This window comes from Colobus angolensis, unplaced genomic scaffold (genome assembly GCF_000951035.1).
Source record: "Colobus angolensis palliatus isolate OR3802 unplaced genomic scaffold, Cang.pa_1.0 Scaffold44, whole genome shotgun sequence".
NCBI classification, from domain to species: Eukaryota; Metazoa; Chordata; class Mammalia; order Primates; family Cercopithecidae; genus Colobus; species Colobus angolensis.
The window spans coordinates 6,776,910-6,795,058 of record NW_012117821.1 but is presented as its reverse complement, the minus strand read 5'-3'; the positions used below and the strand labels follow the sequence as shown (position 1 = coordinate 6,795,058).

The 18,149-nt window shown below is 37.9% G+C and overlaps 1 protein-coding gene across 3 annotated transcripts in view; it reads right to left on the bottom strand.

Moving 5' to 3' along the window:
* The window catches only part of NT5C2 (5'-nucleotidase, cytosolic II), a 94,592-nt gene that overhangs the window by 55,736 nt on the left and 20,707 nt on the right, over window positions 1–18,149 (bottom strand). Inside the window, exon 1 of one of the 3 annotated variants that reach the window (XM_011957361.1) lies at window positions 10,956–11,488. The exons of the other annotated variants lie outside the window; for them this stretch is intronic. Coding sequence (XP_011812751.1) covers window positions 10,956–10,969 — 14 coding nt within the window. The 5' untranslated portion in view covers window positions 10,970–11,488. Of the gene's footprint in view, window positions 1–10,955; window positions 11,489–18,149 lie in introns of those variants that run through there. 3 annotated transcript variants of the gene reach the window in all.

Below are 18,149 nucleotides of genomic sequence, written 5' to 3'. Positions count from 1 at the left end.
AAAAAAAAAAAAAAAAGAAAAGAAAGGAGGAAAGGGAAAAGAAAGAAAATAAGGTTATCCTTTCCACCTGATCCTCAGCTTGGTAGCCAAAGTTAAAACTTCATGGCTTCTCCTCTTCTGACCAAATCTTTTCTTTGCCTTCATTTCATAAGTAACTATAAGAAATTCGAATGATATAGATCAGTGGATCTCAAAACTGCAGTGTACATCAAAATCACAATCACCTAAGTTAACTTATTAAAAACAAAAAGCTTGGGCTGGGCTCCCCCATCAGTGATCTAGGTCAATGGTCTCCAAAGAACAGTAGCTGCACTAAGGGATGCAAAAAGCCTCCACTGGGATACAAAAAGAAAATATCAGATCTTCTATTGATATTTACCTCACCATTTAAAAATGCCTAATTTGTATATATATGTTTCTTACTTATTTTCAAGACATAGTCTTACTATGTTGCCCAGGCTGGAGTGCAGCGGTGTGATAATGGCTCACTGCAGCCCCAACCTCCCAGGCTCATGTTATCCTCCTACCTCAGCCTCAACCTCCCAAGTAGCTGGGACCACAGGTACACACCACCATGTCCAGCTATTTTTCTTTTCTTTTTTTTTTTGTAGAGACAGCCTTGGAGACTTTTTTAAAAAGGAGTTTGAGACAACCAAGAGTGGTGGCTCACGCCTATAATCCCAGCACTTTGGGAGGCCAAGGTGGGAGGATTGTTTGAGCCCAGGAGTCTGAGACCAGCCTGGGCAATATAGTGAGACCCTATCTCTACAAAAAAATAAAAAATTACCCAGGCAGAGTGGCACATGCCTGTAGTCTCAGATACTCAAGAGGCTGAGGCAGGAAGATCACATGAGCCCAGGAGGTCAAAGCTGCAGTGAACTGAGACCGTGCCAGTGCACTCTAGCTTGGGCAACAGAGCAAGACCCTGTCTCAAACAGAGAAACAAAAAACACCCTCCAACCTCCAGCCCCCAAACACATCACCTTCTAATATTTCATCAAATATCACCCCGCTATTATTGATAAAAGCATCTGCTTTATTATATTTTCCCAGTTACATAAATCCTTTTGAAAGTACAACAGGGATAAAAGACAAAATAATGGTTGTAACTCTAGAAACTAAATGTTACTACTGAAGGCTTTTCAAACAGATTCTTAATTGAAGCTAGAGAGCCAACTGGATCAAAGCCTTGATCAGGCCCTAACAGCTGACATGCCTAAAATATTCCATGGGAATACAAGCAGGAATGGATTGGGGACGATTTTTTCCCTTGTGATACAATCCAGGACAGAAGTATGTGGAACCACATAATAAAAGAAACAGCTTTGACTCTCATAGAAGAAAGATGCTAGCTGGCTTCAGACACAGCTAACATTACAGGAAAAAAGAGATTTTGCTGCTAATGTCACTCAATCAGTGCTTAAGAAACTGTCAACAGTCCCAGCCAAGTACCAGTTTATTTCTTTGTTAGAAAAGACATATACTTGTGCTGTCATGAAAATCTATCAAATCACATATGTATATTTTTAAGGATTCAAGGATTATAATGTACCTTTATTATCTATGTAAACTCAAGGAATAATATATTTCAGGAATATGAAAATCTGGTTTTGCCAAAATAATCATTGGTAAATATCCATCAAACAGCACTTCTCATCTCTTGAACCTAGTCACATTAACTATTCAATCAACACACTTATTGTCTACTATAAAGCAGATACCATTTTGTGACATATGTCATAGAAGCTGTTCTTTAGGGAGCAGAAAGAGCTGGGACAGATTTTGTAAGAGTCTAAAATTAGGAAATAAGATGTTTTCCTATGAAGTTCTACCAAATATCCTTTATCTTTCCATTTTCATTCAAAATAAGTACTCTAACCACAAAAGCAATTCCTGAACTTAGAAACAATCACTCCTGTCTCCCCCTCAATTCATTTCTATTATGTTTATAAAAATGAAAAGCCTCACATATATTCTCATCTTTCCTTTTCTTTCCCTAATTTAGGCTACAAAACATGAGGGGAGGGACAATGTGGAATTAAATCTAATTTGTTGTATGCATATCTTAAGTGCATAAGCAAAGCTATAATGGCAAAATAGAACAGCTGTATGATAGAGAACTGCAATAAGCCAAATATAGTTATTTGGCTATACATGCCACAGTTTACAAAGATAATAAACATCCAAATCCTTAAAGTATGCACTGACTTCAGCACAGAGGCAGCCTTAAAGCATGAAATGCCATGTCTCCAGGATACAGTCTTCAAGAGAAATGAATCTCCTGGTCTCAAAGTAGTGACTACTCTTCACTGAGGTTATAGCAAAACAAAGTGTTAGGTACTATATCAACTAAAAGGTACTATATCAATTACAAGGCTGGCCCACTGCCCCATCATACATTTCAAAACAAAAAGATTTATCTGTTTGAGGAATCCAAAAATTTCTACTGGTTTCAGGACCTTGACTGTACCTTTGCCAATGCCAGTTTACTGTGTCACATTTCTAAATTATTAACGAGTGGAACATACTCCACCCCTGCGTTCAAGAGTTTGAACATATCTGAGAAATTAACTTCCTGAAGCTTGCTTTTAAAAAAGCACAAACTTGCCACCCTAGAAAGCATGACTAAACTAAGCATCCAATCTTAAAGCACAATTAACCAGCAATTCCAACATACTAAGTCTTTTGTAAGTTGCAGATCTGAGCATTAACAAGAAAAACAATCTCTAGGTGACAGGAACACTATAAAACCAAGCACAGACTTCAATATAAAGACAAATGTAACAGCTTTTATTATCATATCCCACAGCAGTTAAAACATTAAACCTGAATAAATCTATCCAAGTTAATATAAATATTAACTATAAGAAATAGAGCCATTAATATAATGTGCTTTATAAACAGGAATATTCTCACACTTAAGTAACATGAACATGCAATTTATTGAATTTGAAATTTTGTAAATAGCAATCTTAATGGCTTTGAGACTTAACTTGCAATTCAAAGCAGTATTACCTCATCTGTCACTGGTTGCCGTTTTGAAAAGTATAAAACTATCTGAGTCAACTAGTTCTTGAAGTCACATAACAAAATTCTTCGTCAAGTCCCTAGTATAGTTTTTTTGTGACTTAACTTCAAGAAGTTTAGCCTGAATCAGGCCCCTCAAAACCATGTGTCTTCGGAGACAGTGCTGGAGAAAACACCTCTGTGTCTAATTTAACTTGTCACTGGATATCACTGTTGCTCCGCACAAATCCATTTGGAATAGAATTTCTTTGGCAATGATGAACTTTATCTGTAACTCCTCCCCTTGCCTAGGAGTCACAATTTCCTGGCCAAGTGCCCAATGACAGTTAGTGCAACAACAAATGAGACTAAGGATTCAAGTATAAAATCTTCTTGGGCATCTGTTTTCCTTATGGACTTGCATAATTATACATTGAAAATTTGCTACAATCAAGAAAAGAAAAAGTTACAAGTGCTTTTTGAGAGGGCAAATTGAAATTATGAACTAAAAAGTACATGTCTGTATACATGCATATTTTTACTTAATAGAAAATGCTATAATGTGGTTTTTTGTTGAAAACCCAATCTCCAAACTAGTTCCTATTTCTGCTACGGGCAATCCCATTTTCCCACTCAAGCTTAAAATCTAGTTATTACCTTTTGATTCTTTCCTCTCCTTCAAATCCACATCCAATCATCTCATGTGCCTTCATTTAAATTACCAAACGTCTCTGGAATCCAATCTTCCATTCAATTCACAGTGCTAACAACACGTCCAGGTCCTCATTAGTCCAACAATCATCTCCCAATTGCTCTGCCCTCACACTAATGCCAAATTAATTGCTTTGAAGTAGTGCTACATGGTCCACAGACCAATACTGGCTTATGAACATTTGTTACTAACCCATGACATGACACATACAGAAATTTTAAGCATTTAGAAACTTTTATAGTAATTTGACAGAGAAATTTTATTTGTTGAATGTAGTAATAAAAAAAGTAGGCTTACATTGTGTCTTCATTTTTCTTGAGTTATTTTTATTTTATAAATGTGATTTGAAACAGATTGGAAAAAAGTTGTTTATACACTGGTCCTCCCTCACAGATAGTTTGCGTCCTAAAGCCCCGATCCAATCGTATCACTCTCTTAAGAACTTTTAGTCATCGCTCACTACCTCCCCAATTAATAAATTGCAGATTCTTGGATCTTCAAGTTCAAAATCTTTCACCATTTTGTCAAAATCAGTTTGATCTTACGTTGTGCCACATCATGTACCTTTGGCTGTAGTAAACAAAGTGAGCTACCTGCTATTTCCTAAATATGCCCTAAGGCTTTGTTTATATTCTTTTCCCTATACTTAAAAGGGCCACCTCAGTTATCTCTAACTATTCAAGACCCTGCATCTCAAGCGATTTTGTCAAGGAACTATCAATATTCTGGTTGTACCACAGAACTATGTAACAGTAATGTCTCTGGATCTCATTACTTTTCTACTTAATGAAAGAAACTGCATCAACAACTAAAATTCTATAAAGTTGTGACCCAAATGAGAGTTTTAAATATTCAAAATTCCCTATTTTGACACTATATGTTGTCATATACATAAAATATGGTAGTTCTCTTATTCTTTACAGGATTATAAACTTTGAGACCAGGATTTATAACCTTCCCAGCACCTAACATAGGGCCTTGTAATAGCAGACACAATATTTAACTGAACTAAAAATTAAGCTTAAACTAGAAACTTAATAGGGGTTGGTCATTGCCAGAGGCTGTGGGGAGGAGGGAACGGGGAGTTTCTGCTATTGGGTACAGGGTTTCTTGTGGGGGTAATGAAATGTTCTAAAATTAGATAGTGGTATTGGTTGCACAACTCTGTGAATATACTAAAACCATCGAATTGTATGCTTTAAAAGGATGAATTGAATGGTATGTGAATTGTATCTCAATAAAGCTGTTATGTAAAAAAAGTAACAGGAAGACCTCAGTATGCCATTATGTCTCCATCCTTCGTAAAAAGTATGCTTAATGATATAAAAAATATTATAGGTAAGAACTTTATGAAATGGATTCTTGAAAATTCAGAGCTCAAATACCATGGACCTACAGACACAACAAGAAATTTTGGGTTAGATTCTAAAAGCAACAGACATCTAGTAGCATTCGTCCTGCTTTCATAAATTCTAACCAATAACTTCTTACTAATTTGTTTTAACACTTTCTCTGAGGAACATCAAGAGGGATACATTTTGTTTATCAGATTGTGTCAAGAGAAGAGTAGTGGCCAGGCACAGTGGCTCATGCCTGTAATCCCAGCACTTTGGGAGGCAGAGGCAGGTGGATCACGAGGTCAGGAGATCAAGACCACCCTGGCTAACATGGTGAAACCCCGTCTCTACTAAAAAATACAAAAAATTAGCCGGGCGTGGTGGCGGGCACCTGTAGTCCCAGCTACTCGGGAGGCTGAGGCAGGAAAATGGCATGAACTCGGGAGGCAGAGCTTGCAGTGAGCCAAGATCGCGCCACTGCACTCCAGCCTGGGCAACAGAGCAAGACTCCATCTCAAAAAAAGAGAGAGAGAGAGAGAGAGAACAGCAGCCTGTGCATTAAAAATCTGAACAGTGCTCACCTCGGCAGCACATACACTAGAAATCTGAACCAATGTGTTAGCACTTATAAAATAAAACATAAATTAATTATAATACTCATTTTACTCGCCCATACACTCAATATTTAAAAGTTCCAGATTTTTGAAAAGTCAGTATGGAGACATACATAGAACAAAATTTAAGATGATTAAGATTTAAAATGCCATCAATTATAAAATGTACCCATATTATACACCATTAAGAAAAGGGGGGAAATGCCAAGTCAGAGCCTAGTAGGAGATTCCACAAAAAGCTAAGATATCAAAAGGGATATACCCATATTATGAGGATAAGGGAGAAATATATCTACAACACACAAGGGCCCACAAAGAAACCTGTACATCTCAGCCTTGACTGTACATCTCTTTTCTATTTTGTACTGAGTCCAGGGAGGGGGGAAAAATCTCTCCCTGAAAATTTGAACAAGTCAGTCTTGTAGGTTGTGCTCTGAATTTATACTACCAGGATGGTTGATACTTTCCCCAGGTGACCAAAAGAAGTGAAAGCAAATCCTCTCTGGAAGAACTCAATTTGAATTCTAGGTGGTATACTGCCAGATACAGCCCAGTATCTGAGATGTTTAAATGTAAAAGGTCTATCTTAAAAACGACAAGATAATAGGAGTAATGATGATAATGTAGACTCTCTTTCCACCAAAGATTTTAAAGCACACTTCAAGGGGACTCATCAAAAATATTTAAGGAAAGACATTAAAATTCCCTTCACCTTCATTCTCAAATGAAGAAATTGTGATAATGGGAGCAGGACGGTAGGAAATATAAGAGAGGGCTGACTACCAAATCAGAGAAATACAGAAATTACGGGAGAAACCAGGACAATGCCAGTACTCCTAAGAACACATTTACTATTCTAAAACCTCAGTCTAATTAAGCACAGGTTTTTTCCAATCCCTTTTTCCCTATTTTCCTCTAAATTGTTTTTCACTTTTTCTTTACAATTTTTGAAAGACCAGTGTATAGAGGATCATTCATAAAACATAGCAACATTGCAGGGTTAAACTCTGTGTGACAGAAATTAGAGAAGAAAATATGGTTATCCATGTTAGCATAAGGCCAAATTAACAAGTGTACTGTGCCTATACTGGAAGAAAGGTCAAAACTCAGAATTTAAAATAAAAACAAATAATAAAATTCATTTTGGCCTTTTACCTAAAAGACAGCAACTCTTGTAATTATAAATAAATAAATAAATAAGGCACTTTAACAACTCCAGAGGGCTAATTCAATCATGACACTGCAAAGACAGTATATTTTTCCCTGCATTACACATCCTAGGAGCACCCATATTTTCCCAAAGATATCCCTTTGAATATGAATAATCAACAGCCACTTTATTTACAAAATTTTAAATCAGCAGGATGAGGAGCTTCTCAAGCCTCATTCCTCCACCAACTTTACCAAGGTATCATTTACTTAAAATAACATTCACCCACTGTAAATGAAAATTTTGGTGAGTCTGATAACGGTATACACTCATGCAACAACTACTACAATCAAGATGTAGAATATTTTCTTCAATCCAAAAAATTCCTTCATGTTCTTTTGCAATACCCTCCCCAGCCCTTGGTCCTGAGCTACCACGAGTACTTTCTGTCACTGCAGTTTTCATATAAATGGAATCAAGTATTATTTTGTCATGTGTCTGGTTTACTTAGCAGTACTTCCAAGATTCATCCATGTTGCTGCATATATGATTAGTTCTTTTATTCCTGAGTATTTCATTGTGTGGATATACCACAATTTGTTTATCCATTCAGTTCATGGACATTTGGTGTGTTTCCAGCTTTCGACTACTATAAATGATGCTGCTACAAACAGTCACATACAAATGTATGTGGGCATCCTTTCATCTCTTGGGTAAATATCTAAAAGTGGAATTACTAGGTCATATGTTAAGCATATGTTTAACTTAAAAAGACATTGCCAAAACTCTTTTCTCTTTTGCACTCTTATTAGCAATGCATGAGAATTACCATTGCTCCACACTGTCAGTGTTTTTTATTGCAGGCATTTTAGTGTGTGCGCAGTGGTATCTCACTATAGTTTTAATTTGTATTTCCCTAATGACCAATAGCATCTTTTCAAATCCAATTTTGTGAAGCATCAATTCAAATCTTTTGCCTGTTTTTAAACTGGGTTGTCTTACTATTGAATTCTAAGAGTTCTTCATATATTTTGGATCCACGTCTTTTATCAGATATAAATATATTCAGAATATTTTCTCCCAGTCTGCGGCTTGCCTTTAAATATTCTTTTTTTTTTTTTTGAGATGGAATCTCGCTCTGTCACCCAGGCTGGAGTGCAGTGGCCCGATCTCAGCGCACTGCAAGCTCCACTTCCCGGGTTCACACCATTCTCCTGCCTCAGCCTCCGGAGTAGCTGGGACTACAGGCATCCGCCACCACATCTGGCTAATTTTTGTATTTCTAGTACAGATGGGGTTTCACCGTGTTAGCCAGGATGGTCTCGATCTCCTGACCTCGTGATCCGCCCGCCTCAGCCTCCCAAAGTGCTGGGATTACAGGCGTGAGCCACCGTGCCTGGCCACCTTTAAATATTCTTAATGATGTCTTTAAAGAAACAGAAATTTGATTTTTTGAATTTTGATGAAGCTCAACTTATCAATTTTGTCTAATAATTTTAATTCAGTTTACCTAAGAAATCTGTACATCATTCGGGGTCACAAAAATTATATTTAGGTCTATGATCCATTTTGTGTTATTTTAATGTACGGTTTGAGGTAAAGGTCAAAGGTCAGGGTTTTTTTTTTCCCTATATGAATATTCAGTTGTTCCAGTACATTTGTTAAAAACACTAGCCTCTCCTGGCTGAGCGCAGTAGCTCGTGCCTGTAATCCCCAGCACTTTGGGAGGCCAAGGCGGGTGGATCCTCTGAGGTCAGGAGATCGAGACCAGCCTGACCATCATGTAGAAATCCTGTCTCTACTAAAAATACAAAATTAGTCGGGTGTGGTGGTGCATGCCTGTAATCCCAGCTACTCAGGAAGGCTGAGGCAGGAGAATCATTTGAACCTAGGAGGTGGAGGTTGCGGTGAGCCAAGATTGCGCCACTGCACTCCAGTCCGGGCAACAAGAGTGAAACTTGTTCTTAAAAAAACAAACAAACAAAAAAACACTAGGCTCTCGCCATTGAATTAGCTTATCTTCATTGTTGAAAATCAATTGATTATATATATGTGTGGGTCTATGAACTCCCCATTTGCCCATTTGGTTCCAAAATCTATATGCCTATCTTTTTTTTTTTTTTTTTTTTTGAGACGGAGTCTTGCTCTGTCACCCAGGCTGGAGTGCTGTGGCCGGATCTCAGCTCACTGCAAGCTCCGCCTCCCGGGTTCATGCCATTCATGCCATTCTCCTACCTCAGTCTCCCAGGTAGCTGGGACTACAGGCGCCCGCCACCTCGCCCGGCTAGTTTTTTTGTAGCTTTTAGTAGAGACGGGGTTTCACCGTGTTAGCCAGGATGGTCTCGATCTCCTGACCTCGTGAACCGCCCGTCTCGGCCTCCCAAAGTGCTGGGATTACAGGCTTGAGCCACCGCGCCCGGCCTATATGCCTATCTTAACACTAATATCACACTGTCTTAATTACCATAGGTTTACATAAAGCTCAAGTATAATTTTTGGTGATTTAACTCTATTAACAATCTTTTCCTATTACTATTAGGGAAATATTTCATAGCTATCAAATGATAACACGGTACCAAACGTCAACATCGCACTTATGAAAATGGTAAATGTAAGAATTTTTTTCATCCCAAAGCACAAAACGTATCCATTTATTTCTAAAGCTAGCATAGAGAATAAAACTTAATTGATTTCATTTATATACTCCACATACTTCAAATGCACTTATTATCCATTCAGACAGAACAGGCATTGCCCCAGAGGCTCCTGCAAATAAACCTAAAAAAAAGTCTCTGCCCTTATAGTGTACTAGTGGGGTACTATAGGTCCCTTCAACTTTCTCTAACTAACCAAATCTAACATATACTTTACCATGGGTAAAAATTAGTACTAACTACTTCCAAGAACTTTAACTGCATCTAGAAATACAATTCATCTTAAATCTAAAAATTATAATAGCTTTATAAACAACCCTGTGTACAAGATTGACAACTATACTAGCACCTGTGATAGTCCTTATCATAAAAATGGTTTAACAACTACCTATCTATAGCCAGTGATAGAAGGAAAGAAAATATACCAACCTAAAAAGGCAGTCCTTTAAGAAAATATACCAATCTAAAACGGCAATCCTTTCATAACTTTCACATTTAAAAGAAACCTCAAATTTCTAGTGATGTCATAAAAGGTCTAATACAGAATTACTTATACCCCGGTTGTTCTCGTTATTCAATAATGAAGTTTAAAAATAGTAGTAAAGTGGGCCAATTTTATTTTGTTCATAATCAATACATGATTAGATTAAAATAAGTTGTAAATGTGAGGCTCTGGAACCACTTCAAATTTTCTTACAGAACAAAAGACCTAGAAAATAATAGATTCTAGAAAAATAAAAACTAAACTTTTACTGTATTTTTAAAGAATTTTTTGGAAAGATTTATGTCCTATTTTATCAAAAGAAACATCTAAAATTAACCAGGTCTAGTTATGCCTGAAGGCTAGAAATGAAATAACTAACAGTATGCAGTTATTAACTTATCACTTATTATAGTGGTCACAAATAGAGAATCAGTAATAATTCAGACTCTGAAGCATAAGAGAAAATAATATAAAAACAACAGAGAACTATCTTATATTGCAAAGCAAATTAGAATAGGGAATTCTACTCTAAATTATTTTTTGCCTACACTTCCCAGAAACAAACAAAATCACAGGCTGTTTTTCACTAAATATTTCACACTATTTTCTAAAGGTACAACTTATCTAAAACGCCTTTGAATTTGTAAGCTTCCCTCAATTCTTCGGTAAACCACCGTTCGCTTCCAAACTTGATAAATACATTCTGCAGGAAAACAAAATGAATTTACCACAGAGAAAACAAAGTACTTATATCTTACAAAATTCTTACAAAATTCCTATTATGTTACCCTTACTCAATGCTGTCTTTCAAAACAACAACAGCAACTTTACAGTAGATTACACATGAAACACTAAGATTTGGGATGAATTTCTTTCAATCTCTGCCTCTACCTCCACCCTTGGACTGGTAGCACTGCTTATTATTAATCTTTTAATTCACTCAGATGACACCTCTTCACTGAGAAAAATGAAAGAGAAAGAATAATAAAATCACTTACCCTTCCTTAGACATTCTCAAAGATCTACTTCCTCTGGATGAGAATACAGGATCAACAAACAAGCTTCACTGATCTCTTGAGAACTGTAGCTCATTTGTTAAAGCACAGAGAACTCAGGCCCTGAGAGGCCCAACACATTCGGGCACAATGCCGAACCCTAACTAGGCAATATCTCAGTGACCAATATCCTCAGCTTTAAATACTTGAAAACTTAAGAATAATTTTTTAAAAATTTCGAGACTAGAAAAAATAACTAATGGCCTGAACTGTTTAAGGCTGGCCAGTTAAGGAAGGAGACAATCCAAATGGCAAGTTCCCGTAAGAGACAGGAATTGAATCGTTACTGGCAAACAGAAAAAGCAAATTTACCCCCTAATGAGGCCCTCCAACAGTACGCAAACAATGTGAGTTTCACAGAATCAAGCAGCCCTGGTCGGCCAAAATCATTTTTAGTTTACTCTGGGAGCAAAAAACACAGGATAAATAATTTTATGTTTTAATTATTAGTTTAGTTATTTCCTCCCTCAGAAAATGAACAATGTGAATTACAAGAGAAGGAAGTATGTGCCGATCATATTACAGGAGGAACCTAAAGTATTTCCACAGTGAGGTTATTTTTTTTCTGATTTCATTAACTGCTTTTAAACAAAACATCTGTGTTCACAAATATTTCACTTAATCGCCTGAAAATTTCAGCTCATGTGAAAAGATATTTACAGATCCTTGGCATATGGGGGATAAATCCAGAACATTCTAAAGGTTAATTCCAAATCTCAGAGCAAATTGAGCTTTGAAAAAAAATCTGTAACATTCCTGCCTCCTGACCAATATAATGCATAGGGAAGAAATAAATAAGTCTGCTAAAGTCTAAGAACGTTGAGATGGCAAATAATCCTCCTAGTGGTGATTCAAATTAAAAATAAAATACACATATCTTAAAGAACTACTACTTGAATTAAGGCTTAAAATTTTAAAAAGCTTTATCCCTTTAAATATTACCTAAATATCTTACCATAAAGGCTTCTATTTGTTATTAAAATGCTTAGTTACTAAGTAATTAAAAGCACTACTAAATACTATAAACTTAAATGTAGGGATAAAAGACTTTAAGGTAGAAAACATAAAAAAGAAAAAAAAAGAAGAAAATTATTTTCAGTTTATTTAGAAAAGCAGTATGGTATAATGGAAAGATCATGGGCACTAGAAGAACTAAGGCTTAAATTCCAGTTCCTCCACTTTCTGGCTTTGGAACTTTGAATAAGTTACTTAACCTAAGCCTGAGCGTTTTAATAAAAGGGAAGATAACATCTGGTAGGGATGTTGTCTGTCATATGTAAGCACTCCAAGAACTACTATTGAGGGTAGGGGAACAGGAAAAGCAACTGGATTATCAGGCATTGCCTCATTAATATATCTCTTGGGAAATACTTTTTTAAAAATCTAAATCTCAAGTTTTACACAAATATGAAGGATTTCCATTGACTATCCTCAAAGCAAATTCCATAACTACAAGAATACAAATTGAATATGGAAAAATGATCTAATCCTTAAGGGTGCCAACTTCCCATGGATTCCGTAGATTTTCAGCTTGTGGTATCACAGCTCAGTGCAGTGGAAATAAATGTAATTACTATTTTAAGACTTTACTACTGGCAAAGACAAAGGAAAACAAAAATTCTCACTTGAACTGAGGGTACACACTTACAGGAGCTTCCTGTGCAAAAGGTAAGGTATTGTCTAAAGATGACTAGCTCTTTCAAACTCCATGCATATATTAAACAAATATTTACTGAAAGTCTGTGTGCCAGGTACCAGAAATACAAAGATAAACTTGGCAGTCCTTGATTTTAAGAAGCTAGTGAGAAGGTCCATTCAAAAGCAGTTATGAAGTAGTGTATTGATAATAGTATTGGAGATATGCACAACAGAGAGGGACATACAGATCCTCTTGGCTGAGTCTTATTGAAAGTTAGGATGAGATACTGTATTTTAAAACTGACACTGTGCTAAGCTCTTTATTACCTCATCTAATCTTTGCAGTAACTATGAGGTAGAAGTTATTCCAGTTTCAAAGATGACAAAATTAAAATTTACAAAAGTTAAATGCTGTGATTCTAAAGAAATGGAACAATCCAAAATGCCAACCCTAGGCCCATGCTCTTAATCACCATGCTAGAAGTATTAGCAGCAGGCTAAGAGGAAAAGAAGAGGTCTCCAACAGAAGAGGAACCATGAACAAAAAGCAAAATGACATAAATATCATGATGTGTGAATAAAAACAAAGCTATGAGCCTGGGAAGTCAAGGCTGCAGTGAGCCATGATCACGCCACTGCACTCCAGCCTGGGTGACAGAGTGAGATCCAGTCTCAGAGAAAATATAAAGCTAGATATAGTTGAGTTGACAGAACACAGAATCTGAGGAAGAGAACTGCTCAACACAAAAGCGGACAGAAAAAGATCAGTCTTAGAGAGTCTTAGTGGGGTTAAAATTTATCCTGTTGCATGCTCGATGTGATATCACTAAAGGTTCTAAGCAGGATTCTAACATAATTTAAAAAATGAATTTGGCCAAATGCCGTGGCTCACACCTGTAACCCCAGCGACTCAGGAGGCAGAACTGGGAGGACTGCTTGAGGCCAAGAGTTTTAGACCAGTATGGGCAACATACAAGATCCTGTCTCTACAAAAAAAATTTTTTTTAATTAGCCAGGTATGGTGGCATGCACCTGTAGTCCCAGGTACTCGGGAGGCTGAGGTGTGAGGGTTACTTGAGCTCAAGGTGACTGCAGTGACTTATGATCATGCCATTACACTCCAGCCTGAGCAACAGAGTGATACTCCATCTCTTGAAAAAAAAATTTTTTTTGAGGAGGACAAGGTTGAAGGTGCGGAGACCTACAGGGGATACTGCCACAATCTAGGACAGTGATAACAAGGGCCTGGACTAGGGCAATATTATCAGGAATGAAAAGGCCAGAGTCTAGAAATAATTAGATTCATTTTAAAGTATGCATGTGTGCTTAAATAAGACATTAAAATTTGAGCATGATGACTATATTATTCCTCACTTCTTGGATCTATAGTAGTAATATTTAGAAAAGCTTCCTAATGGATGTAGTAACAATTAAAGTCCTCTTTTAAAAAGCTTTCAAGGGGCCACACGCAGTGGCTCATACCTGTAATCCCAGCACTTTGGGAAGCCGAGGCAGGCTGATCACCTGAGGTCAGGAGTTCGAAGACCAGCCCAGCCAACATGGCGAAACCCTATCTCTACTAAAAAGACAAAATTAGCCAGGCGTGGTGGCGCATGACTATAATCCCAGCTACTAGGGAGGCGGAGGCAGGAGAATCGCTTGAACTCAGGCGGAGGTTGCGGTGAGCTGAAATCGTGCCATTGCACTCCAGCCTGGGCAACAAGAGCAAAACTTTGTCTCAAAAAAAAAAAAAAAAACCTTTCAAAGGCCAGGCATGGTGGCTCATGCCTGTAATCCCAGCACTTTGGGAGGCTGAGGCAGGCAGATCATGAGGTCAATAGATTGAGACCATCCTGGCTAGCACAGTGAAACCCCATCTCTACTAAAAATAGAAAAATTTAACCAGGTGTGATGGCACGCACCTGTAATCCCAGCTACTCGGGAGACGGAGGCAGGAGAATTGCTTGAACCTAGGAGGCAGAGGTTGCAGTGAGCCGAGATCACGCCACTGCACTCCAGCCTGGGTGATAGGGCGAGACTCCATCTCAAAAAGAAAAAAAAAAGGCCGGGCGCGGTGGCTCAAGCCTGTAATCCTAGCACTTTGGGAGGCCGAGACGGGCGGATCACGAGGTCAGGAGATTGAGACCATCCTGGCTAACACGGTGAAACCTCGTCTCTACTAAAAATACAAAAACTAGCCGGGCGAGGTGGCGGGCGCCTGTAGTCCCAGCTACTCGGGAGGCTGAGGCAGGAGAATGGCGTAAATCCGGGAGGCGGAGCTTGCAGTGAGCTGAGATCCGGCCACTGCACTCCAGCCCGGGCGATGAGACTCCGCCTCAAAAAAAAGAAAAAAAAAGCTTTCAAATGGAGGTGGTTGGAAATAGAGTCAGGAATATAAGTCAGGTCTTACAACTCTGAGAACAAAGTTCACTAAGATTTAAATGTTTAATATATAACCAGAAACTACAACAAGTGACACAGCAGATTGGAAAAAATATTCCAAAATGAAATGCTGAAACAAAAAAAAAAATTATGTAAATCAAAATTGTTAAATGTGATTAATAGATTTCACAACAGATCAGACCCAACTGAAAAGAGAATTAGTGAACTGGAAGATAGGTCAGGAAAAACTTTGCAGAATATGACACAGAGAAAAAAAAAGGATGAAAGATATAAAAGGATAAGAGAAGAAAGGACACCGTCCCAATCTACCATATACTTATTAGAGTTCAGAAGGAAAGGAGAAACAGGGCAGGAACAATATATGAAAATACAACCACTGAAAATTTTACAAAACTGATTAAATACAAGCACAAAATCAAGAGGTCCAGTGAATCCCAAGCAGGAAAAATAAAGAAAACCAGTTTATTACCTACCAACTGTGGGAGACATATAGGTGGGAGTGACACTTCTGATATGCCTTTTGCATAATTTTGACTTTTAAATGTATATTACTCATATATATTGTATACAATAATGCTATCACATAGGATGTATTATGAAATGTTATGATTATGTTAAATTACTTAAAAAATTAAATCAATAGAATGAAAAAGAAAACAACACTTAACTGAAAGCAAACAAATGAACCTAATTATACTGTATACAAATACGCTAACCACACTGTAGAGAAAAAAAGCGAGGAAGAACTAACCCAAGTAACTAAAAAACACAGTATTTGACTATAAGCCTTTAGACTTTTTAAGAAAGTGGAAGAACGGCAAACAAATCCTGAACTCTTTTTAGGTTTGTTTGTTATGGTAGCAGTTAATCAACTGAAGCAATTTTAGATTAATCAAACTAAGTATGTTGATCATGTCAGAAGCCAGGGCTTTCACCTGTGGAACAAGGGATATACAAACAGGGAATGGGAGTGAACAAGAAGGAACTTTCCTAGGATTGACTAGAATTAGATGTAATGGTGTGAACTCATGATTTCTACAATACATATAAAAATGTATACCCCGTGAAAAATTCTACACAAATTAAGGTAAAGACATCTTTGGAACATGCCACTCAACATCAGCAGAATACACGTTCTTGTCAAAAGCATATAGATTATTCAAGATAGACCACAGAGTAGCCCATAAACCAAGACACAGTAAATTTACCAGGACTAAAATCATGCAAAATATGTTCAACAACCACAATGGAATGAAAGTACAAGTCAATGAGAAAAGAAAATTTGGAGCCAGGTGCGGTGGCTCATGCCTGTAATCCCAGCACCCTGGGAGGCCAAGGCAGGCAGACCACGAGGTCAAGAAATTGAGACCATCCTGGCCAACATTGGGAAACCCCGTCTCTACTAAAAATACAATAATTAGCTGGGCATGGTGGCATGCACCTGTAGTCCCAGTTACTTAGGAGGCTGATGCAGGAGAATAGCTGGAACCTGGGAGGTGGAGGATGCAGTGAGCCCAGATCACGGCCACTGCACTCCAGCATGACAACAGAGTGAGACTCCATCTCAAAAAAAATAAATAAATAAAAGAAGAAAAGAAAATTTGGGACATTCACAAATATGTAGAAATTAAACAACATACTCCTAAATAGAAATCACAAAGAAAGCTAGAAAACACAATTTAATGAAACCAAAAGGACATAACAAAACCATTGGGATAGAGCAAAAACAGTGCTCAGAAGAAAATGTAGAGCTGTAAAGGCATATATTTAAAAAGAAGAAACATCTCAATTAATAGCCTAGCCTTCCACCTTAAGAAATTATAGAAAAAGAAGAATAAATTCAACCCAAATCAAACAGAAGGTTGGAAATAATATATTACAGATGAGAGCAAAGACTTAAAAATGTATATGCAAAATCCAAAGCACTGGAGAAATATCAATGAAGCCAAAAGCTGGTTCTTTAAAAACATCAACAAAATTGACATTTAGCTAGACTGACCCAAAAAAAGAAGACTCAAATTACTAAAATCAAGAATAAAAGCAGAGGCCAGGCATGGTGGCTCACGTTCATAATCCCAGCACTTTGGGAGGCCAAGGCAGGCAATCACTTGAGATCAGGAGTTCGAGACCAGCCTGGTCAACATGGTGAAACCCTGTCTCTACTAAAAATATAAAAATTAGCCAAGCATGGTGGCGGGCACTTGTCATCCCAGCTACTTTGAGAAGCGGACGCAGGAGAATCACTTTAACCCAGGAGGCGGAGGTTGCAGTGAGCCACAATTGCGCCACTACACTCCAGCCTGGGTGACAGAGCGAGACTCTTGTCTCAAAAAAAAAAAGAAAAAGAGAATAAAAGCGGAGACATGGCCAGGTGCGGTGGCTCACGCCTGTAATCCCAGCACTTAGGGGGGCTGAGGCGGGCAGATCACGAGGTCAGGAGATTGAGACCATCCTGGCTAACACAGTGAAACCCCGTCCCTACTAAAAATGCAAAAAATTAGCCGGGCAAGGTGGCGGGCACCTGTAGTCCCAGCTATTCGGGAGGCTGAGGCAGGAGAATGGCGGGAACCCGGGAGGCGGAGCTTGCAGTGAGCCAAAATCGCGCCACTGAACTCTAGCCTGGGCGACTGAGCGAGACTCCGTCTCAAAAAAAAAAAAAAAAAGCAGAGACATTACTACTGACCTCACAGAAATAAAAACAGATATAATATTATAAATAACTGTATGCCAACATATTAGGTAACCAACATAAAACAGACAAAAGTAGTAAAAGACTTGTACACTAAAGACTACAATACCTAGAAACACACAAATTACCAACACTGACTCAAAAAGAAATAGAATATCTAAAGAGATCTATAACTAGTAAGGAGATTAAGTCAGTAATCAAAAAACTTCCAACACTGCCAGGTGCAGTAGCAGGCACTTGTAGTTCTAGCTGTTCAGGAGGCTGAGGCAGGGGGATTACTTGAGGCCAGGAGTTAGAGGCTATAGTGCACTGTGATCAGGCCTGTGAATAGCCACTGCATTCAGCCTAGGTAACAGAGTGAGACCTCATCTCCAAAACACACACACACACACACACACACACACACA